Consider the following 25479-nt stretch of genomic DNA (forward strand, 5'->3'; position numbering starts at 1 on the left):
GTTTGTTTTCAAGTGAGGTCGCGTCCACACTAGGTTTGTAGGGGTATACAGCCCTTGGTCAATCCCCTTCCCCTAGGCTGCAATAGGTATTGGGACAGAACTAGGTCCCGCGTGAACACGCAAAAGCTAGGCGAAGGGGTAAGGGGAAGGGGTAAGGGCAATAATTGGGATTCAGCCTTAGTCTCTGTACTGCATTGCTTTCCTCGCGTCTGTGATAAACCAAATCTACCAAAAACTAGCAGTCCAACCTGTAGTGAGATGTCACTGTCGGGTAAAGTCAAGCTACCATTTTTTTATAGTCTGTAGTCAAACAGCTAAATTAGGTCTCCAACCTAATATTACTGACAGTATTGTTATCAACGAGATTTGAAAGCATCAATCATGTAGAATGTACTGTGTAAAGCCCCTCTTTTCACAGCAGCATTACCTTGTATGTACAATAAGGTTTTCTACCCATAAATTATACTAAACAGACATCATGATTAGTTTGATCACTGAACGTGCTGGAGGTGTCATGGGCCTAATCTAGTCCACTTCATCTTTTGGAGGAAAGTGTCCTCTTGAAATCTCCAGTGACATATGCAGTCTTGCTAATTTCCTCTTCTTCTTGAAATCCAACGTCAAGTGCTTTAACACTAAATAAGCATAAGGCTTAAGACAGCTCCATCAGTTTTCTCCATTTGCTGAGGCGTCTTGCTATGCTGAAGAAGTTGCTTGGCAACAAACGCAATTCTAGAAAGGTGACATTGCCAGAAATATATCTCGGATGTATATCTATTGCATTGCAAATTGCACAGTAAGAGGTGGTTACAAACATCTGTGAATGGAGTCTGAATAAAAACTAACAAATCTCTTCCGTTTTCTGAATTGAGAACAAAAATTGCAGCCTGCTCTATTTCACACAGGTTTTGCTCACTAATGAGGACTTAAAGCTTGACCACTCTACTCTGCCGAGCAGCACACTGACTTTTGCAGCTACTTCCTCAGCCAGTCAGCTCTAATCTTTTCCAATGGTACTAGAATCAACCTCTATTCAGAAACGGAAAGAAAAGCATCACGTTGAGACAACTTACCCAGGAAAGCCACCTCCTCTTCTTCATGCTTTTTGAACCCGCCCTCTCCTGCGATGATTATTCCGAATCACGTGATCCGAGCTAGTCTGCGGATCTAGTCGGATCTATTTGGGACCTATCAGACCTATTGACACACAGATCAAAGACAATACAACAAGACCCTTCCCGACCTTATAAGGTTGAATATAATTTGAATCGGACCTGACTTGGCTTTTGATTACTGGCAACAGAGTAAACCTCTAAAGACCTCCTAATTCCAGCTTCTTCAGAGTTTGCCAGCTCTTGCGCGAGCAGCCTTTCTGGGGGTTGCCGCCTTTGCTCGTTCCATGTCTCCAACTAAGCCCAACCCTGTTGGGTGGATTCTGGTTGGTTACATCAAATTATCCGCAGTTCCTTTCTTTTTTCATGGAGGAATATTGACAGCTTGTAGGTAAAGCCTCATGACTGCACTTCTTTATTCTGCTTGCAAACTTCTTCTACTTGCCATCTCAAAAAGACTGGGCTATGGTGAAATGAATGTCAGTCAAAACGATCTTGCATACTCCAAGGACCATTGGAGACATCAGTTTTGAGTTTACTGGGAAGACTTCTCCATCACCTGAAGAAATTCAGGTCATGAGAGATCAGTCCGCTGAACTATTGCTGCATTGACATAATCTCAGGCAGTGTTGGATGGTTGTAGGCACTGTCTGTGTAAGACAAGCTTAACTGAACATGACAGAGCGAGGTACTCCTGACTCACTGACCCCACTCAACCAAGTCCATAAGTATAAGTGCATATAGCAGAAGAGGGCCCATCTCCATTGAGCTCACAGCCTTCCTACTCTAGGTTCTTATTTGATAGTTGGGTAGCTGTTGACCACTGACCACTGGTGTTTCCTTTTGGTGATTGTGTATAAGACGTCTTGCCAGGTTTGTACTATAGCTATTAAAAAGCTTCCTTTTAAGGCCCATTCACACTGTGCGATCTTAGGTTGCCCCAAACGAAAAGTGAAATTTGTTGAAATCTGTGCTTTTCTATCAGTAACAGTGGTCTGGGTTAATACTATGTGGCAAATCCCTCAATAGCTGACACAGAGCTTCGGCAATCAAAGCTGACCAAAATCACACACTGTGGCCGCTGCTGTGACCCATGTTTGACTATCTAACCAACTGGAATACAACATGAAATGATGCAGACGACACTGGCAAGCTTTCTTTTTACACATCTGTCTCTAACTGACATGCACAGAACTTACAGCTGATTTCATTGCACAGTGTGTCGGCACTCACATGTAAACTCAGATGTTTTATAGACTGTAACAAAAATTCAGGCTGGATCAAGGTATTTCCATTTTGTTTTTAGTTGTAGGCAGTATCTAGTCTCATCTGAGTACCACAGGCTGGACACTATGGCCTGTAAATTATGTTGCGATATGTTTGGGCTCCTCTAAAACACTTCATAAATGCTCTATTTAACCCTTTGATGCATACAATCACACCAGTATGATGAATCTAGCAGTCACATATGTCTGAATTAAAACTTTCTTGTTTATTTTCACTGGTGGTTTCTATTGCAACAATTTTTGACTTGCATGCAAAAAGGGGGAAATCGCAACCAAGTTTGATTTAATTCAGTATTTATTCAAACCAGGCAACTGCACACACAGGCTTTTCACAGCAGTTAAATGAAAATAAATAATGGCACGCTGTAGGCCTATACTGTAGCCTAGTTCAATAGAGCTCAAGACCCCGAATGAGTTCAAAGCAAGAAAAAAGTGCATTCAACAAGAAACCCCAACAAAGACATGTAAGGAACATGAATACAAGTGCACTGTTTGTTTGTGACAACTGGTGATTTCAAAAATGTTCAAATGAATGTAGCAGAAGAGAGGCAGAGGTCCAGGCTGTCGCTGTGACAACCCCCCGCCCCCCCATCCCCATCCCCATCTCCATCAAAAGGTTGCATCAAAGGAGTGCGAGCTTGGGTTTTGCAGTAGTTCAATTGGCAAAACAAATGTATGGTACTGCTACTCTACCTTTTGTGGCAATAAGTTTGCTGCACTTAAAGCAGATATAGGAGATTTGCAGTGTGATCAACATCGGCCTTGCGATACCTAAACCATTGCCAGACGAAGGAGCCAGGGAGGTTTCTTATCTGCTTCCATCTTTCATTTCCGAACTCGACGCATATGAACTCGCTTTGGCGCCTCAGTTCTGTCGCTTTCACGGGGCTCTTTCCCTCTTCCCTGCTTCCTCACAGAAACAAAAACACATGCCACATACTGTATGTCCCACACACTCGCCCAGTCGTTGAGTTGTTGACATGGGCCAGGGAGTGCCTTGACAAATGTTTTTTTCTTCATTTTTGTGTCTTGGAGAAGGAGAGAGAAAGCAAAAATTACGTTACAATTTGTACTTTGTTTGCGATGTAGTCGTTTACTACATAACATTTAGAACAAGCCGCAAAACATTAAGAATATTCAATATATTGCCCACCCTAGTATTGAGTATTGATATCAATCCAGTTTACTTTGTAATATGAAGTTTAGATTAAACCGATATGCAGTTCAAATCTACATGCATCATCCTAAAAGTGCAAACATAGTTTTCCTACTCTAAAGAACAATGAACTAGAAGAATCGTGTACGAGCGAAAACTGCACCTCTGATTCATAATTCATTCATTTAATAACCATAAAACACAGAGACTCACCGATTGTTGCAGCGAAAAGCTAACGAGCTAGCAGTCACGGAGGTCTCTGTGGGTCTTTCTTACCTCTACAGGTGATTTTCTATCCAGCCTGGAACTTGTGCCTTTTTCAGGGTAGGCATTCAATCCAAACTGTTACATCCAAGATTTATCCACTTGATGTCCATAATTTATCACGTTTTTGCTCATTTCTGCCGCTAGCTCCGTGCTCTGTGGCGTCTCTGTATCTGTGTGCCTTCAGTTCTGTTTGTGTATGGAAGTGAAGCAACACTGTGTGCCTTATATGGGCTAGAGTATAGAGTCGCAAAAAATGGCGTCATTGTTTTGAGATTTGGCATATATTTGGGCCTTTTTTGAAGAAATGTAAATAGTTTGTGCTTTATATGAGTTATAATTGTTATGTTTATTTTTGCATATAGGAGAAGTGTTTTAGACACACAAATGCTTGTGTAGCATTGCTGTGGGTGTAATATAAATAAATATGACATTATTATGTTGATTGTTGGCGTAAGTAAATGTCATAAGGGCATTTTTGGAGAAAATGCATGTATTTTGTCAACTGTGTAGGTTATAATGATAATTTCTTCACAGTGTGACTCCCAAGCATATGAGAAGTGTTTTAGAGAGGAGATTGGCTTAGCTTGTACTCCTCTGTGTGTGGTATCAAAGCATATCTATAAGATTCATGTTCCGTTTTATTTCTTTGTCTTAAAGGACCTACAAAAAATTTGAACATTCAAGTGACCTCACAGGCACAAATATTCTAATAACCCACTTTTTCCTGAAAAAAATGATGTTCATATCTTGTCTGTAGACAACAGGGTTGATGTTTTACAAGTTTTTTTTGAAAATAAAACCAGAAGGACAATGAACTGTAAAAATGACCTTAGGTCTCTGAGGGTTAAAAGAAAAATAAAACATACGTTGGCTGCTGCACTGTATACCTCACCAGATGAAATCCGATCTCCAACGTTTCAACAACATTTTATTGTACCTTCGTTTTTATTTCTGTCTCACAGTTGATCTTATCCAACCCTAACTACCATACCATCTATTAAATGTGCCCAGTGATTCGCCTTTCTATACTGACAGAGTCATCATGGCGCAGACTAAACACTGTGCCGAAAACGTCTTGTACTGACCTACGCCCACAGGAAAACATTAGACATAACACACACTAATCTGCTCTTTCATACTCCTATGACTAACCGAGCCTGATTTTCCTTATTCTCCCACTCACACGCCTTTACAAGGTCTACAGAGGAGTCTGACGAACTCCCCTTGAAGAAACAGAGTTTCTGATTCTGTGCAAGGATATCTTCTGTTTCAATCTTTTTTCCTATTTTTGCTTTCCAGAAGAAGCAGTCATCAAGTGTTGACCGGATCACCCTGTATGGCCTGATGGTTAAGCCCATTCAACGATTCCCTCAGTTCATATTGCTCCTGCAGGTATAACATGTTGTTTGTAAATGTCTATTTAATTTGTTTGAATTAGGTGCATCCCTTGAGTGTCAGCAGCTAAACACTTCCAACACGAGAAACGAGTCAAATTAAAGATTCAGCAGCACATACACTAATAAAGGTGCCGAGCTGCAAGGTCAAAGAATGGATTATGGATTTTAACTGATCCAGAGCACAAGAAGTTGTACCTCACATACTTTTACACTGGGGTTAGCTAGATCTGCAAACAACGAAGTAGCTAGCCACATCATTTTTTTAAATTGCAGGCGCTACGTCACGACTTCATTCACTTTCACTTTCCATTCCGGGCAAAGATTTGGATTTAAGCTTGACTTGCTGGATCTGCAGAAGCTCATTTCATCCCTCAGTAGGCATTGACTATCCGTGCATTCCAAAGATAAGTTATGAATGTGAAACTGGCATTTTTTGTCTAGCCTTGTACTCCAAGTAGGAATTGTATGCATTAAATCAAACATTACAGGGAACAAGATAACATCAAGATAACACTAAGCATTCTCTTGGTTAATAGCTGCATCACAAATATAGACATACAAGCCACAAACGCCTACTGTAAGCTTAGACTTGTTTGTTTTAGTGAACACGGCTGACAAAAGGGTAACCAATGGGAATACAATGAGCGTTACAAAGTTTACGTGACCACGGAGTGGTATACACAGTGAATCCCTCTAGAATCTGTCCCAGTCACACACCTAAACTCTAAGTATTTGACCCACAATTAAATGTTGTAATGTAAAGGCAAATACAACACTCACAACCGGAACACATTCTTTTGTTACGATTCAGTATTTATTGCAGGATACAGAGAGAACTTTTAAATCAGAGATCTTCAACAGGGGGTCCGGGCACCCCAAGGGGGGGGGTCCTCAAAGTCCCTGCAGGGGGGCCTCCAAAATATTGTACATTTTTGAAAGTTTTTTTCATAAATGAAAGTGTCTTAACATAACTCCAACTTATTATTAGCAAATATAAACCCTCACTAATATCCCCCTGTAGGGGAAGTAGTCACTAAGGTAACCATCCGTAGATACTATTCAACCTGTGTAACATTAAAAAATGATTTATAAAGTCATGCCAACAATTATTATTTAAATAGCTTATGCCCAAAAAACTGTAAAATGTATAAAGGCTTTAGGCTGCCCTACACGTTATTGTACGCCCAGTTAAATAAGCAACTTAATTTTATGCAATATATTTAGTAGTGGTGGGGGGGAAATTGATAGAGCATAGTATTGCAATATTTTCAGTGGCAATACTGGCATCAAAACACAGACGCCAAGTATGGATCTTTTATTATATGTGTGTTGGTCATGTTGTCTGCTTAACAATGTCATTTTGCAGCAATAATATTGAAGTGACATGAAAAAACAGAAATGTTTCTTTTTAGATGAAACAGATGTTGATTAAGTTTCCTTTTGGAGACATCAATTCGAAATTGGGGGAATATTAGACATTGGAAAAAAGGGCCTGCACAGTGCAATATATTGCAATATGTTTAAAATCGCAATAATATTAGATCGTGGCTTAAGTATTGTGACTATATTGTATCGGGTGATTCCCACCCCTAATTAGGGGGTCCCTGCTCCGTCTCTCCTAGTTAAGGGTCCTTGGCTAAAAGAATGTTTGAGAGCCCAGGTTTAAATCATAAACAGAGAGTGGTTCTGATTTTATTCTTTTTCAACCTGCATTGTCTTTGCTTAAAACTTTCCTTCTGACCTTTTCTAGGACATGCTTAAGAACACACCAAAGGGCCACGTGGACCGTCTGCCCCTGCAGCTCGCTCTGACAGAGCTGGAGATGCTGGCCGAGAAGCTGAACGAACAGAAACGAGTCGCCGACCAGATTGCAGAGACCCAACAACTAGCCCGCAGTGTCAGTGATCGCCTGCTCAGTAAGGTGACTGGATGCACGCGCACTCCCTCGCGCCCTCGTACGAGCACCTGCACACTCACACGCATGGCCCAATCAAATCAGCTGAGCCAGCCTCTGAGCCTTTCAACTCCGCTGCGTTGTTATCACTGTGAGCCAAACACCTGTAAAAAATAGACTAGTATGCAGCAATCACTTCCATCACCTTTCCACACATTAATCTGGGGAGGCATTTTTATTTAGAGAAATTATCTCCCTAGAAATGATGCCCATTATCTTCCCTGAACAGTACCAAACGCAATGGCAGAGGCGTTGCCTCTCCATTACCACTCTGAAATTACAGTCCTGCTGCTGCAAATCTGAACAAATGCTGCTCTGAATAAGAAGAATTAGAGGGTAAATGAGACATTTAATTGGAAACTGTAAGAGAGCTATCTCTTTCACCCTGTCGCTCTTCCGCTCTCTCCACTTTACCTCCCGTCTATTCCCCTCTTGCTTACTTTCTTGTTCCACTTATACGCTCTTCTTCTCTTTCTCTAGTTTTGACTTCATCTCTCTCTTTCTCTCTCTCACACACCCACACCCACCCTCCCCCTCTTTGTATTTCTCTCTATCAGCCCCTTGGCTTTCCAGGACTCTGAGATGAGCTGATTCGGCTCCTTCCACTCCACACAGAATTCCATTTGCTGCGGTGACAATGCAGAATTCCAATAGGGGTTCCAGTCTCCTCTATTGCCCCCATAACCATCCAATGAAATATTCATTATTTGTCTCAAAGTACCTAAGTCGCAGGAATAGGACAGATAACAATGTGAGTGAGAATGGCTTTTGGCATACACACTCCCGCACACATGCACTCCCACTCCCACTCCCACATGCACATGTGCACGTTGCAATGCCCTATGTGCCTATTGATGCTTGAAGTCTTTGAGGGTGTATTCTTACAGCAGCCCACCTCTTGAGGGAGTTGTATGGTTTTGTGTCCATCAAACAGCAGTTCTGCTCGGACTAATGACTCATTCTGTGTTCCATCTGAGCCGCGGCCAGCGTCAGCTACAGATCTCCAGATAGGACATCCTCTTTTGGGAAACGTGGTCACATGCATCACTGCACTGCAGGATGTAGAATAGACACATCTGAGAGAGATTCATTTGTCACATTAGTCAAAAGTTTGACTTTTCAACAAACACAAACTGTTTACATATGTACAATAAGTTGTGATGAGCCTGGCTTAGATTGGCGCAGTATGCATACAACTTAACATTGTCATAAAAGAAGCTGGACCAAAGTGACAGGGGAAAAAAAAGCTTTCAGTTGCTATTTCCCTTTGCCAAACATATGGATGAATGGGAAGCACAGCATGTGCCAACACACTGTAGCATAAATTGCATCTGTTATTGGATTCATTAACTGTGTCTGCACATGTCTGTGTAAAGGTGTGTGTGCAGAAAACTGTGTATGCATTTACATCCATGTGTAGCTGCTTTGTTGTGGTAAAAAGGATTCCGAGTCCCGGTGCTCATGAGCTTAGCCAGTTTGGACTCGGTGGTAGATGGTGAATAGCATGGCACAGACAAAAAGATATAAAGCAGGGGCGGGCAATTAATTTTCCCAAGGGGCCACATGAGAAACAGGGAATGTTGTGTAGGGCCGGACCAATAGGCTAAACTCAATTCTGCTCAATATTAATTGTATCTCTTTATAAAAAGCAGTACATTTTAATGTCTCTGATAAGATCTGACTAGTAAAGGCACAAATGTTATGATTAGGACATGAAAAAAGTGAAGCCGACATAGTACAAAATGCAATTTTGTCATTATTTAATCAACAACCAAGAAGGAATTGTGACCAAAATGTACATGTTTTTTTGCCATTTTTCAAAGAACAGCATTCAACTATTACTATTTTGTTTGTAGTCTAACTACACAATTAGCCTTTCTTAAACTAAGAACATGAAAAAGTGAAGCAGACATAGCACAAAAAACCAACTTTATGCCACTATTTTGCATATAATGTGCAAATAGGCCCTTGTCTTGTAGTTCAGTGTTAGTTTATTCAGTGAAATCACATCAACAGCAAATGCAAGATGAGCCACCCAGTTTACATCTGAGAGCTCTGGGGTCTATTTGCCTTTCATATCACAAAAATCTGGAATCTCTGCTCTCAGGTCCCATACTCTTTTAAGCACCTTTCCCAGGCTGAGCCACCTGACAGCTGTGTAGTAGCCCATGTGGTCCCCATGTTCAGTTTCATGCTCCTCCAAAAGTGACACTGACTGTCTGTGATGTAATGCTCTTGTCCTGATAAAGTTTCAACGTCAATTATATGAACAGGGTTCAGTTTTAGCTCTTACCATGCAATGCAAAAAATACCAAGTTCAGTTCGGAGTTTATTTCAGTCAACGCCAAGGAGAAAAGTTTGTCGGATTTGCAGCTGAATCTCCAGGTTTGTGTTACGATTTTCCTGGAAAGCGTCACGTTCTCGAACGCCTCGTTTTTTCTCTGGGCATATTAGAGCAGCAGAGTCTACTCTACTACTCTTTAATAAACTCTCCACCTAAAAATGTCTGACTGTTTTTGGCAATCTTATGGTATATCACAAAGCCGGTCTTGACTGCTGCATCCCTGGATGTGCCACGCTCGGTAAAAAAGCCTTGTTGCATTTGTAGTTTAACTAGCAGAGCTTCAGATGTCTGTGCCTGCTCTGCATTATAATCCTTTAACACAGTGATCTGTTCTCCGCAAACTCAGCACCCGGCTTTACCTTTGACTTCAGTAAAGAAAAACCTGGAAGTCCATGTTTGGTTAAAATGTTGGCGCTCTCTATCGACCTCTTCTCTTCCCATGAGCTGAGGATAACGGCTCATTAACGTCCATGCTAACGTTTCGTGGACACATTGAAGTTCTCCTTCTACTTCTTTTTAATTGCGACCAGAGAAGAAGAAGCTGCATATGTTTGCACAAAAAAAACAAGCAATGCAGTTGTAGTCCTTGCATGATGTACACTTATTTACATTTGAGTGCTAACTTTCCATTGACTTCACGCGGGCCGTATTTATGTCCAAAAGAAGATTCTGGCCTCTGGTGCCTTTCATCACATACATGCAGGGCAGAGATAGTGAAAGAACATGTGCTTTCACTAAGTTTAATGAATGAGCAGGCTAGGGATGTGTGTGTGTATACACATTAAATGACCTTCTGCAGCATGAATGTGTTGCTAATCCCCGATGAGACAACTGTTCCTCTAAGGCTGACTTCTGTGTCCTCCATGCACTGAACTCTGGAGGACTGGCCCTTTGTGATTCCGTCTCGTCTGCCTCTGATCTGATTGCTTTGTCCCTTTTTAGCAACTGAACTCGGAGCAGGGGTCACTGGTCCTTTGTGAGACGCTTATTGAGACTGTGTACGGCGAGCGGGGACAAGTCCTGAAGTCCAAGGAGAGGAAGGTCTTCCTCTTTGATGATGTGCTCATCTGCGCCAACATAAATGTCAAGTAAGTCCCTCTTGTAGTGCAAGTCGAGCGGCACGCCCTCGCATTCAGGAATCCATTGCTAATGAGTTTCATAATGCGTAGTTTCAGCATGAAGTCGGGTGTAAGTTTTGAAAGGAGAGTCTGTTAAACTGCACAGTTTGGAGAAATAGCTATTAGGTGGCACAGGGCCTTAATGTGATGCCCTAGGTTTCGCAAGGATATTTTGGCAAACTGCATAGGGAAGAGAAATAGCTGCTAGAGGCTCTGAGCACTATCTTGAGTTGCAGGAGCTTTATCAGCTTTAAACAAATGGTAGAATGCCTAACTACAGCTACAGGACTCCTAGATTACTGACATAAAACATTTTTTGGTTTCTTTCCAATTTATCTTCTGAGACAGCACCATTGATCACATCTCTCTCTCTCTCTCTCTCTCTCTCTCGAAGTAAACAGGAAAGGGATTTTTGTATATTTTGCAAAGCTCCTGTCAAAGATTCCGCTTAAAGCCCTCTTGTGCAGCCTTCAAACTAATTAACACGTCTCATTCAACTGGAGTGTCCCGAAGTTGACTTTGTCTGCCCTCCAGGATCTTGACAAACCGATCACAATGTTGATTGTCTGCGTGATTACAGGAATACATGAATAGCAATGAACTCCTCCTCACAGCCAGGGGTACACTTCTGGCAGGGAACACGGGTGATCATACAGATTTGAATTCCCACTCCCAAATATTCTCCTATAGAGAGCTGGCTGTAGTGCTGTTAGCAGGATGCAGCTAGGGAGGGGGTTGCTTTCAGGTTGTTTTACTTCCTAAACTCCCTCCCCTTATTTTTTCTTTCCCCTTCTTCTTCTTATCTACACCAGGGGGCCTCCGGATATCAGCAGCCTGGTCCCTGTCGGCCCCAAGTACACCATGAAGTGGAGCGCCCCCCTGCAGCAGGTGCAGGTAGTTGAGGTGGGACAGGAGGCGTCTCAAAGCAAAGACACCTTCTTCCAACAGAGCGGGGCCAAGCGGCCAGGTGGTGCCTGCACTTCAGGTAAAAACATAAACAAAAACGTGACTCAGTCCTATCGCATTCCCACCCCCCCACCCACCATGTGTCATCCTCTAGTTAATCTCATCACTTGGACTGACTTTTAGTCTCAGCCCCTTACTCTGACTCAGCGGGCCTAATCTGTTTCTGTTCTCAAGTGTCCCGCGGAGGGCTGGAGAGGCGCCCGTGCTGCTTGTCACTCTGATTAAGAATGTGTTTGTGAGGAAGATAGTGATGACGGTCACTTGTTCCAATCTGCCTGGGGTGTTTTATCTTGGAGAGAGATGTGGGGGTAGAGAGCCCCCCCTGCCGCAGCATCCCCACAGTCTCATTTCACTGTCTGATAGACCACAAACGCATCTCGAGCGGAGTCATCAATCTGTAGAGATTATTCCCTCCCTTTCCAGGCCCAATTAGAGAGCCAGTAGCAGTAGATAGGAATCGGCGGTTGAGACACTACTTCTCCCAACCACCCCTCACTAAACTCTGGTGTATACAGAGCTTGACGAGATCCCTGATAAATGTGCCATGGGAAAAGGGAGATACAAAGCCTTATCAGGATGTAATGGTACAGGCTTTTTTTTAAAGTTGCAGCTCCATGACTTAAATATTAATGGCGCCTTCTTCAGAGCTACCCGTGTCTTGCTCGGCAGGCTGCTACAGTTTTGAGAGCTGGTTCAGATTCTCACCGGATTAAGTTTTTGCTTCTTTTTTTTTTTTTTTGCTCAGGGAGCGTATACTCGTATATATATTCACAACTTTGCTGCAAGGTTTTGGGATCATTTAAGGTTAGCTCTCAGTGCGGCTGCCTCTCTTCCTTTACCTGCGTCTAGCTCTGTGAATGTTATGCTTCGCAGAGGGTGCTGGGATTCTGGCTCTGACATTCTCCGTGCCTTTTCTCACCTTTTCCGACGCGCCGCGGTCACCTTAATCACGTCTATCCGGAAACCTCCCCGAACATCTGTGCGAGTGTCCCCAAAATTTCCATTCAGACAGGCTGTCCTATCTTTTTATAGTTTCATCCCCTGTGGCTTCATTCAGGTGGGTGTCTAGTCTAAAGCCTGCTCAACATGGCTCAAAATGGAGTTATTTTTCTTCTTCTGCAGGCCCTGATGCCCTGTTTTATTGAAGAAAGCTGGCCTTTTGGGACACGCAGAGCCGTCTTGCCTACGCTCCCTTTCTGTCCCTGTAGGACTGTCTGTTTTTCTGTCTGTTCTTACCAAGCCCACCAATGTACTTTACGTGTTCTTTCTTTGAAAGCAGAGTGTTCCTGTTGTCTCTCATGCTGTTTTACCTTTTGTTCAGCCTCCATTACACCTCCCTTCTTGCTGCTCCTCTTTTGACCTGCTGTTAGGAGTGCAGTTTTTCTTGTGGTCAGAAGTGTACCAGTGGGTTTTGCCTGCGGATCAGACAAGGGTTTTGATGCAGGTGTGGAAGCTGCATTGTCTTTTAAATCCACTGGCTGGTGTCACTGGCACAGCAGCTGAGTGCCGGATTGCTGACGCACTCTAGAGAAAGTGGGGATGGACCCCTCTGGGCTCTGGCCTTCCGCTCCAGTTAGCAACGGGCCTGGCGGCTGATGTGGATAGCCATGTCTGAGTGTGAAAACCATATCCTGCCTCACCAACGGGATTACGCCGGATTACAACTCAGCACATTCACCTCTCGAACCGTAGCCAACAGCAAGCCCCAGAGGACTTAACCAACCTGTACATGGGCCCGTGCAATCCCTTTGGAGAGGACAGTAATACATTGTTTTTGCAGCGCACAGCACACCCTTTTTATATTCAGATGTCTCACCTATTGATTTCCTTGCACAGATGACAGATGTCACTGGCCGCCTGTGACAAAGACCCCATTAAACCCCAAAAGCTACAATGGAGTCTTTTAAATGAACAAGGCAAGCCCCCCACTCTCTTTTTCTCACTTTCTTTCCTCTCACGGCTTGACTTTCAATCCATTTATGCACGTGGAAAGACAAAAGACAGCAGATCCCCTCGGAGGAGCATGCCTCACTAAGCCCGCCTACCGGCTCAGCTCTTCTGCTTCTTTATTATGTGGCAGCGGTGACAGTGCAGGGCAGCTCTGGAGCAAAATCTACCTGCAGGATTTAATTAGCCAGTTGTCGTGGAGCCTGCTGCTGGGGGAGATGTGGGCCAGGGGAGCTAGGACAGAGGCTGGCAGACGGGAGGAGACACAGCTATCGATCCGCAGCACTGGGAGAGAGAGGCTCTGAAGGTAGCGGGCGTCAAATCGATGCTGAATTTTGTGTCTATTGAGACACCTACATTCCTTTTGGCCAGCAAAAGGGCATCATTGCTCCAAATAACAGTTTCTCCATCTAATTTTTTTTTCACTCATAAATTCATTCTTTGTAGTTCAACAAATAATGATGATTGATTCATCTGCACATTGTGCCTCTTTTATTAGTGCCTGTGGACTTTCAGCAAAAGCAACTTTTCTTTCCGCACTTTCTAGTTCACTTACTAGTGCCATTGTTTCTGTGTACAGCGTTCATATCTATTGCATGCATGTATCAGGATAGATGTTCTATACGCCATATATGTTTATTGTGTGCATTAGTGCTGCAGCTATTGAGTATTCTACCAACTATTCCATTGCCTTATCAAGTAATCGGGGCAATAGAGCAATAGTAAATAATAAAAAGGAGGGGAGCATAGATGCACTGTACAGAGTTTTTGTTGTGTTTCCTCTAAAGTCATGTTGTCCTTGGGTCAAATTGACCCGTTTTTCTACATCAGTGTGCTTTTAAATTCCCCAAAATAACATGATTGATTCAACACAACGCTCTTTGGCAAGTACGAATCTCTACTTTCATTAATTTTGGGGCGTCTTATTCAATTTTATAGCATTTGGAGAAAAAAAAAAGTTGAAGTGGGTTTGAAGTAGTATTGAGTAAAAGTTGACATATTCCAGTCTGATTATCCATCAACATACTTTCTTTTAATTTGAGTGTAAATAATTCCTAATTTTTGCTTTTCTATCTCAAACATTAGGTATAATTTCCTAAAAATTAGGTTTATTGACCATAAATTCCCAAAAATAACTGCAAAACTTAATTAATTTTTTTTAAATAAATTAGTGTTGAAAACTAAAAAAAATGAAAACATTGGAAAAAAAGCATTGAAAAAGGGACAAAAACATAAAAAAAAGTTAAAAACATTGATAAACGGCATCAACAAAAATGTTGATTTTCATTTTTGAGGGGAAGACAACACAAGGGTTAAAATAATCCCAAACCTGCCCTGTCTCGTCTTCTTGCCGTTAGTTCTTTTCTCTCCCTCCAAATAATTTGCATCAATGTTTTTAGTCATCAAATTGCTCAAGTTTCAGCCCTGGGATATATTGATGAGATTGTATTTTTTAAATGATTAGTTGAATATGTGTATATAACATTTTGTTAAAGCATCAATAGTCAACCATACAATATCGTCGCAATCGACATTGAGGTATATGGTCAAGAATATCGTGATATTTGATTTTCTCTGTATCGTCCAGTCCTACTTCTTTTCTTTTGCCTAAGACAATGCAATATATTGGTGTTATCACAAACTCTAAGGCGTTGGATGTTGCTCGCTTCTCAGGTAAAGTGATCCTCGGTCCTCCGCGGCTCTACCAGGAGCTGCAGGAACTGCAACATGACCTCTCTGTCGTGGAGGAGGTCACCCTCCTAGTGGGCACGCTGCAGGGGATGTACCAGGTACGTGTCGCTGCATGTTACACGTTTACTGGGGCTGGACTGTCTCTCAGGGACACTGTGTATCAAGCAACATATATAATGCAACAAAGTCGACTGAAAAGCAAGCTCTCAGGCATTGGTTTTCCTCAGTCCAGCTGACTCCACCAGCCGACCCAAGGAGGCCACAGTCTGTTACATTTACCACACCACTACACACACTAGCCCTGTTCTCTCGGGGTTTGCTTTAAAAGCCTTACTTCAAATTGGCCGCATGGGAGTTCCAAACCAAACAGACTGACCGTCTTACGTGTTATTCTCTCCTCCAAAAACTGCTTTCAGTTTTTCAGATTATTTCTGAGCCAGGTATCTTAAGGTATTGACTGATATTTGATAGTATATGTAGCTATAATATATAGAAATAGGAAATGTATTCTGTGAACTACAGCTTATTTTTCAATAGCCCCTAAGGCAAGAGAACACACCGAACAATCACAGAGGAAGCAAAGACAAAATTAAAGTGTGTACAGCTAACTTGAATTGCCTTATTCAGTGGAAACTAAATGTGTAGCTAGATGTTTAAAATGTGATCAAGGAGCATCTTCATATTCTTTTTGAATTGTCAAATAAAAAAAAAAAAAGCAGGAAGAATCTCTCCCATAAGCAGTGCCACGATTGTGGGAAGGAGATGTTCCCTCTGATATACTAGATAGAAATGTCAGATTTGCTTCAGCATGTTACAAAAGAGCCTCTTGTGGCGTTCAAATCAGGACACTTCCCACCAGTCTGCCGCTGACACATTAACATACACTACATAACGCAGCCAGGGAGGTGTACTCCAGCAATCACCAAAGAGCCTCTCAGGCTAATGGTTGCACCTTTGCCTCCCTGCACTTAATGAGCACAATGTCCTCAGGAGGAGTGATATTGGCCTTGCACTAAATGACTGATTTTCCCTTTCAAACCCAGTTCTAATATTGTCCACCAACAAAACAGACAAAATACTTTTGCACGGCCCATTGACTTCAGAAAATTGATTTGATTCTGTTTGACTTGAGGGACTAGGTTTTACTGTAACCTGGTTGCTGGCGTTGAAGTGACTTCGACTTTACATTTTAGGGGATAGAACAAGCCAAAACAACCCTCTGGCTTCAAATGATGTATTGCAGTTTAATATGAGTGAATGTGTAGTTGTTTGCATGCAAAAATATGCTTGTATCTCTGCGGGATGACCTACTACGGTATCCTACAGCTGAGAAACAAGTTTTAACTGTGTGTGTTTGTGTGTGTGTGTGTGTGTGTGTGTGTGTGTTTTTCCCCCATCAAAGAACCTGAACACCACTGTGGCACAGGACTGGTGTCTGGCTCTACAGAGGCTTATCCGCATCAAAGAAGAACAGATCCAGAGTGCTAACAAATGTCGCTTACGCCTGCAGGTGCCCGGCAGGCCAGACAAGTGAGTAGAATCTCACAACCAGATATGCTCAAAGTGAAAAGTGCTGTGTGTGTGTGGGTACGAGAACATACAGTACATGATCACAACGGCAACAAGATATCTGTCTGTCTGTCTGTCTGTAGGGGGAAAGAGAGGGATGGCTATAAAACTGGACATTGGGGTTACATGCATTCACTTAGATTACTGGGCCAGCAGGTCCACCTGGAAATTGAAGGCCAGAACAGTTTATTCTGTCGCGAGTGGGTAATTACCTGACTCAAATAATTCATGTCCTTCACTACTCGAATAGAATAATAAATGTGCAGGCTTTAATCGAGATAGTTTTTGCTTCAGTCTTTTTATTTTAGGTTTACAGTGTCTGTGTTGACATTCGCCTTGACAAAGTAGCATATCCCTTTTTACATTAGAGTGGTATAATTCATCTCTCCTGGTTGTATAGTTAGTAAGTTAAGGTAATAACCTATTCGGTTCCGTTGTTATGCATTTTTATGGCATTGCGAGTTGCAATGCTAAAATGACCACTAGTAATATTATACTTGAGTCCAAATTTCTTTCTTCAGCTTAGACTTCTCTTTGTTGATCCTTTTTATCCCGCAAGGAAATTGAATTTCCATTAGCAGATTTCAGCAGGTTTAGAAGGAAATAAAGAGATATAAAAAATGCATTTGTCAAAAAAACTGTATAAAAATAACAATACATGTTTAGCTATAAAAAGACCTTTAGCATAAATTAGCAGTTAAGAGCAGGTATGTATATAAGTAGATTATTAATAATTAATTAGTTGCACAGTGAAAGAGTGGCTACCACTCCTTCTCTTCCTTCCTGTTTTGCACTCTTTACCCCATTTCCTCCTCCCCCCAAGCGAGAGTCTGATGGCATGAGGGACAAAGGAGTCCTTGAGTCTGCTGGTCCTACACTTGGGAAGGAGCAGCCTTCCACTGAACCGGCTCCTCTGGGTGCTGATGGCAGTGTGCAGGGGGTGGCTGGCATTGTCAATAATGTCCAGCTGTTTGAGCACATAGGCAGCCCATAGCAAGTTACCTTTTCATACTAGGGATCTTAAAGTGGTTAACCTCACACGCCAAGGCGGATCCTGGTGGGTGGAGTGACTACTGAACGCCTGAACACCTACTTAGAGAAGAACAAAGATGGCAAGGGGAGAGTGGATGAGTGGCTTAGAGTACTGCACAAGAACTGGGAATAGCAAATAATGGCAAATTATAATGGATCCCATTTCGTGGCTTCTGGTGGGGATAGGATAAGAAGGAGGCAGGGGCAAAATAAAGAGCGATTGCGAAAGAGAAGCCGGAGCCCTGCTGAGAGAGACTAAGCAGGAGCAGGAGGAAGAGAGGAAGAAAGAGAGTGATGATCGACCTCCCCTCATGAAAGACTTGGCTTGGTGCCGGTAGGGCAGCGGCTCTCAGAAGAGTGGGCCTAATGCTTCGGAGCCAGGGAGAATCTAACTGTGCCAAGCTAAAGTGACAGCTTGAGCAGCGGAGCTGTGCGGATCAGTTCTCCCACATCTCCCAGCTTCCTCGTCGGCTGTCACACCAGGCCTGCAGGGCCAATCTGCTTACTCAGATGTTTGGTGGAGCCAGATGTCACGCTTACAAGAGAGTCCCCGAATTCCCCTTCAAGGGGTACCCTATTTACTGAGTTCTTGTGATAATGTCATTAGCAACTGCACTGACAAGGAGATTCCCCACCCCTACATATGTCCAAGCTGTCGATTTGTAGTTAAAAACAGTAAGGTACAGCGACACCATCGCTGAAATTGTACCTGGAGATGGCCACGGAGTTTCTGTGGAGAGGTAAAAGATAACAACGTGAGCTGAAAGAGAGAAATCTCAGTTTGGGAATAATAGCCAATCCTGGTTGTGTGATAGTAATCTAGTTGGGGGCTGGGCCTCGGTGTCAGGTGGCACTGAGCCTCTGGGCCGGTGGTGACAGGTGGCACAGCGGGCGCCCAAACCATTCTGACACTACCCAGGGTGCAGCAGACACAGATTGCAGGGGCGAGGAGCGGGCAGACTGGCTCTTTCTCCCTCACGCACGCACGCGCGCACGCACGCACGCACACACGCACGCACACATACACACACACACACAGAGTTTTTTTTATTAGCCATTCTTATCCGTTTTCTCACTAATCCAGGTACCAATCTACAGGGCACAACAGTCAATCCATAGTCTGAGTGTGCTTGCTACATGTATTCACACATGCTTATGCAGACAAATGCACCTGCACACAAGCTAGCATGCATCTCAGACAAAGAAGCACACACATAGAGGAGCAGAAACACACAAACACACACACACACACACACACTAGCGCGCAGAGCCGAGCTTTTGCTCTGCTGGTGAGAGAGTGGGACCGCAGCAGGGACCCCCTGTACTGAGTTGGTCCCCTCCTGTCTGGCCGCAAGCGACTCTCTGCAGTCAGGCAGCACATCACAGCCTCCACACTGCAAACAGACTGAGTACGTGGAGAGAATCCTGACTGCTGCCTCAAAGGCACCAGCCTACGTGTGACAGCAGTTCATTAACATCCTCTTTTTACTGCTTCTGCTGGAGCAACCACAGGCATAGATACATGGGCCATACTGGCAAGCGATAGATACAGAGTTCAAATTTCATAGTTTAACCAAATGCGTTTGTTGCTTCATCCTCCATTCCTTAAAGCATGGCGTACATGAAGGAACAGTAATGTAAGCCTGCAGTTTTTTTATGGGCTCTTTTATGGAGGCGATGCAGGCTACCTTCAAGGTGAATGCCAGACCTTACATTCTCAGTCATATAGTATGACTGATTTGAGCTCCATTTCTCGTCTAATCTGGCTGAGAGTCTTATCTAAACAGGCAAGGCTCCCGATGCTCTGAAGAGTCAATGTAACCGTATTTCATTGTCTGGACATCAGAGGGCTTTTTTCCCTGATTGGTTCGTGTGTATGAAGAAACGTGTGCTGTGTGGGGCTGAACGACGGGGAAAAAAAATAATTGTAACTTGTAAATATTGGAGGAAATGATCATTTTTCCATCATTGTTGTCATTTTTATAAAAAATCATCATGGTGTGTTTTGTTTTTGCAAGGATCTGTACAAACTGTAGACACAATTCTTAGTCTGGGACTTCTCTGCGGCACCACAATACTTAATTAGAAATGGAATTTCGACTCAGCATTTAGCCTCTAACAAATATGGTGCCTCCTGCGATTTGGATATTGCACTAGCCTATTTTTGCGATTTTGATAAAACTCGTTAAGCCCGAGTGCTGTGGATGCCGGATCTCACTTACACGGTTGGTTTACCCAAATTACATTAAAAGATAATTATATTCTTGCTGGCCTCTAGTGGCATCTAGCCTTCCAGATAGTTTTGCTTTCATTCGCCCAGATTTTAAGATATCAACCTTTCAATTTTTGCTTCCACGCCAATACAATGGGGGTGAAATAGAATTTCATTTGAGATGCTGACAACAATATTTTCAGAATCAGTGTCCCTGTTACTCTTTTGCTTTAGTGTATGAGGGCAATTAAATAGCTCCGCACCTCTGCAACCCACCCCAACCTCTGTTCCACTGTTTTTAGCATTAGTTTTCCAGGCAAAGCTTGCTGTTTCTTTTTTTCTTTTTCTTTCCTCCACATTCACACCTGGAAGCGACCCAGAATAACCACTTTCCTCTACTTTTAGCAAGTTACCAGGTGCAGTTGGGCTGGAGCTGAAGGGCACGTATGGCTCAGCCAACTAAAGAGGCTGCTTGCACACCCAAAAATCAGAGACAGAATTCCTTTTTTATTCATTGGCTTACTAAAATATTTTAAAGATCCTATACTGTGAAACTGTGCCTCTAAACAAGCTGCCGGGACTTGTTCAGTTGTGATGTCATAACCATACTATATTTAAGAATAGACGGCTACAGTGCCATTACAGTCATTCCCCGTGCTGAGACTGAGAGCTCAGGTGTAGAAGACCTGGAAATGCTGACCAATTGGAGCAGACCAGGCTTTTTTGGAATGGGCGCTTAAAGCTTTAGTGTGTAACGTTTTGAAAAAGGTGGCTAACCGTAGCATGCTAGAGCTAGCATCCTACAACACACACTAGTTGACCATAATCTCCAGAAGAACTACTTCCATGTCCCTGTTCTGCAGGTATTCCACAAGTCTTGTATCGGCCAAAGTTGGAGAAAGAGTTATCTAGCGGATGTGATCTTACCTAGCCACTGCGCGTGTGCGACTCCCAGCAAAGATAGTATAGAAGTTAGATGTCTCACTCTGTAGCTAAAACAGAGACCTAAACACAACGGGTGAAAACAGGTTCTGCAGCAATGTGCAGTATAACAAAACCATGGTGTTTTTTGAAAATGAAACCATGGAAACCTATTCCGGTACAACCTCAAAATACAATTATGAACCTGAAAATGAGCATAATATGGGCGCTTTAAGAAACAAACGTCTGTTACATTCAAGCCATTGCCAAGGAGTTGCTACCAAGCTAAGACTCCACAAAAGTCTCTCTGTATTTCTCAGTGAGGCTGTGTTCAGAAGATTGTCGTCTGGTGACTTTCCCGTGCAGAAGCTTAAGTGAAGATAATTGCCTCTTCTAAATCGACTGTTTGTATACAACTCGGGGTTCAAGTGCATACTTCGGTATTAATGTATTTTGCTGCCCATGTCTCATGTCAGGCAAGGTGGCTGGCCAACCAGTTTCTGTTTGAGGTTTTAAAAAGGACGTCTTTCCTTGCCACAATTGCTCTTGGGGCGATTGTTGTGCCTCTGTAAATTATAGAATGCGCTCTTGACCTACTCCTATCTGTAAAGGGTAAGGGTCCTGAGAGAACGTCTTCTATGATTTGACACTGTGAGTAAAATAAAATTGAAACTGAATTGAATAATCACAAAAAATCAGCAGGGGGAAACACGTTTGTAGCAACAACCGCTTACGCCGGTTTGCAGCTCTCTCTCTCTCTGATGAAATGAAACTGAAGCCAAAAGTATTCATTAGCAACCACGAAAAAGCAAGCAGGCCAGAGCACAAATACATACTGTTTGCCCTGCATTTGAAGATGGCTTTTTACTTTTTTTTTCACTAAGGATTTATGTCTAGTTATGTGGTACATATAGCAGCAATGCACCTTTTTATATTGTACATCCACACTATGGGGTGACTATAACCCCAAGTAGATTTTTGGGGGTGACATGTAGCCCTCTCACTTATCAATTCCTCTCTACTCAATTGCAAAGATAGTGTGAGTCGAGAGAGAATGTGAGTTGCTGCATTAACTTTTTATTTCTACAGTCACACCAGGTCACCACCGCCTTTCCAGAATAAACACTCCACCAAGCACTTAAAATGAATGTGGTCTGATTCTACGGTTTAGAGACATGCATGTTACAAAAGGTGACAGGCAGGTATTAAGTTGTAAACAACAGTATGAAAGGTCAAACCAGATTCTACACATGGTAATTACCCTGCATCATACACGGGAAACATTTACAATGCTGCTGGTGACTCACTCACTCATTAGCTGCACATAGTTAGTTGTCAAATGGGGGTGGGGGGGGCAAGGGTGGTCTCAGAACACTACTCTGGGTATGGCTGTCAAAACATGTGTTCCTTTCTCACACACACACTCATGCACACGCATACATATCACAATAAGCCAGTGTACTGACTGTACAGATGTCAGCTGGAACAGTGAGTGTGTCCATGTGTTCATGTAATGATTGATTTCAGATCTTGCAGGACGCCAGATGCTTCTTTTTTCGCCTTATTTTCTACCACCTACAGAGAACCCTGTGTCTCTTTGTATCCGTCCCCTGTAATATCTTGAGTGTGGCGGACTGTCAAATCCGTCCAGAATTAGATCAACAAACTCTCGTAGGGACAGCGAGCCGTCGCCTTTGACTCATCTCACTATTTGCGTTTCTCTCCGACTTTGTTTTTTTTCTCCGGAGGGGTGGAGGTGAACTGAAGGATGGGTGCATGACAGGCTGCCACTCAGCACTCACTCCTACATCTGTCCCGTCCTTGTGCATTAGCGTCACATGTGTGCTTCGGCACTGACCTGCTCCCATAAATCAGCCGGGCCAGCTCCTCGCGTCGCACCCTCGGCACCCCTCCCCTCTCCTTTTTTGTCGCTCCTTAACTCTCAGCTCTCCTCATCTCCCTTTCTGCCAGCATGCCCGAGTCTAGTTCTCTATTCTGGCAGTGCACCACACCTGCACTGCGGCTGTCAATCAGCGGGAGGAGGAGGAGCGGGGGGGGGGGGGATTCGAGGACTGCGCTCAGTTTAGCATGTTTCAGGCTGTGTGGGCATGAAGTGTTGCCTAAGGACTCCAACCAAGTGAGTGGTTGGATTCTCGTCACACCCTGTCTCCCCTTCTGTCTTCGGCAAATTGCCTCCGCTATATTTAAGCAGTGAATGGTATGAATTACACTTCTTTGTGAAAGCGCCACTTTTTCAACATGTCAAGGAAGTTTGAGATCTTACTTACTTTTTTCTGTTCCTGACTGCAATCTCTTTCTCTCTGTCCTTCTCCCTGCGCGTGTGTGTGTGTGTGTGTGTGTGTGTGTCTCTCTTTACCGTTTTTCTTCTTTCCCCTCTGAAATGAAAATGAATTTACAGCGGGGCCGCTGCAGGTATGACAGAAACAGAATTTCAGGCTGTGCTCTGTTCTCCACTCTATTACCTTCTAATAATGTCTACATGTGAAACTGTCTTCCTGATATGTGCCTGAGACCCCCCCCCCCCCCCCCCCCCCCCCCCCCCCACACACACACACACACACACACACACACACCCACACACACACACACACACACTATCGTTTTCTTTTGCCTTTCAATCCAGACAACAGAGTGCCCTTATCAGTGGACAGACACAGACTGAGTCATTGCTAACTTAGTGCCGATGCAGCCAGCCTCACTTTAGCCTGCTCAGCATTAAGACGTTATGTTTTATTTCAGTTGCAGGGAGGGAGGGATGGAGGGAGGGGGGAGAGTGTGAGAGAGAGAGAGATCACATTTAAAATGCAGACATGGCTAGTGGTCTAACAAGATGCCCTAAATTTGACTAAACAATCGTTAAAGAAGCTAAATGTTTAGGTGGGAATTTACAGCTGGAAGATGAGCGTTAATTCTGTTCCACTAAGCACGCAGTCTGGATTGAAAAGAGTTCATTTACTGGATAATTACTGGAGCATCTGGCGCCGCTAATATATGGGACATTTCTTTTGATGGGGGGGGGCAAATGTTCCGCCACATCAAGTTCCTTCCCGAGACCCTTTTACAGATAAACCGTCCCTTGACCAGAGCTTAGCGGGTCTGACCTAATGTCCCGCCCACAACACCATCTGACTATCTGTGTATTTATTTGAAAGTTTTGAATTCCTTAAATAATTGCTTAAAGCATTTAAACCAAGTTTTGAGTTTCCAACATTCCAAAATTGTAATTTGGACTTAACCCTTGTGTTGTCTTCCCGTCAAAATAGAAAATCAACACCTTCGTTGTGGCTTTTTTTATCAATGTTTTTAACTTTTTCTTACATTTTTGTCCATTTTTTTCATAACTTTTGACACCTTTTTTGATGTTTGTCACTTTCTTTTATGTTTTTAATACTACGTAACACTAACTTATTGACTATAGGTTTAAAGTTATTCGAATTTATGGTCAATAAACCTAATGTATGGGAAATTTTCCTTAATGTTTGAGTTGGAAAAGCAGAAATTAGGGATAATTTACACCAAAATTAAAGAAATGGATGTTAATGGATAATCACAGACTAGAATATGTCAACTTTTACTCAATTCTATTTCGAAAACACTTGAGCTTTTTTCTCCAAATGCTATAAAGTTAACTAAGACACCCCAAAATTAATGAAAGTAGAGATTTGTACCTGCCGAAGAGTGTTGTGTGGAATCAATCATGTTATTATGGAGAATTAAAAAGAACACTGATATAGGAAAACAGGTCAATTTGACCTGAGGACAACATGAAGGTTAAAGAGTAACTACTGTTTTTTTCTTCAATCAGGACCCTATTTTCCTATGTTTCTGTCTGTAAGTGACTGATGGGAACAACAATATTACATTGGTCCAGTGTAAGCAAGATCGCTGCGGTTGTCAGACACTTAAAATATTAATCTGAGCAGTCAGTGTCAGTGGAAATTCAAGCACTTTTGTTAAGTTAAATACAAGCTGGACAATTGCCCTATTAACTTTAACATTATAGCTTGTTTCCCCGCAGCCAACTGCATCAATCACACTTAATACTGGACCAACGTCAAAGATTCTTGTTCCCATCAGCCACTTAGACACAAAAAACATAAGAAAATAGGTCCAGGTTAAAAAAAACGGTAGTTACTCTTGCGTATTGGTTCCATATTTTGGTTATCAGTTTCATTAACTACTAATAATCGGTATCGGCTTTACCATTTCAGTATGTGTTGACTTTAGGTGTGTTTTTTTATTAGTTGGTGAAACTTCCTGAGTTTACACCCATACAACATACCTGCTGTTATCATTTGGACATTTCCATTGTTGGTATCTCCTGTGTGGTACGTTCTAAGAGCTGGTTTGTAACTAGGGTTAAGGATTGGTCTCATGGAATTATACCCATTGTGTTTCATGGCATGTTCTCCATCCATCTTCGACCGCTTATCCGGTATCGGGTCGCGGGGGCAGCAGCTCCAGCAGGGGACCCCAAACTTCCCT

At 42.9% G+C, this 25479-nt stretch overlaps 1 protein-coding gene across 4 annotated transcripts in view; it reads left to right on the plus strand.

Moving 5' to 3' along the window:
* Positions 1–25479, plus strand: part of LOC117942667 (rho guanine nucleotide exchange factor 10-like protein) — a 78235-nt gene that overhangs the window by 35182 nt on the left and 17574 nt on the right. For all 4 annotated transcript variants that reach the window (XM_034868261.1, XM_034868263.1, XM_034868262.1 and 1 more), the window contains 6 exons: positions 5121–5213; positions 6969–7139; positions 10459–10604; positions 11447–11619; positions 15222–15337; positions 16642–16769. In XM_034868261.1, coding sequence (XP_034724152.1) covers positions 5121–5213; positions 6969–7139; positions 10459–10604; positions 11447–11619; positions 15222–15337; positions 16642–16769 — 827 coding nt within the window. The remainder of the gene's footprint in view (positions 1–5120; positions 5214–6968; positions 7140–10458; positions 10605–11446; positions 11620–15221; positions 15338–16641; positions 16770–25479) is intronic.

This window comes from Etheostoma cragini, chromosome 4, assembly GCF_013103735.1.
Source record: "Etheostoma cragini isolate CJK2018 chromosome 4, CSU_Ecrag_1.0, whole genome shotgun sequence".
NCBI lineage: Eukaryota > Metazoa > Chordata > Actinopteri > Perciformes > Percidae > Etheostoma > Etheostoma cragini.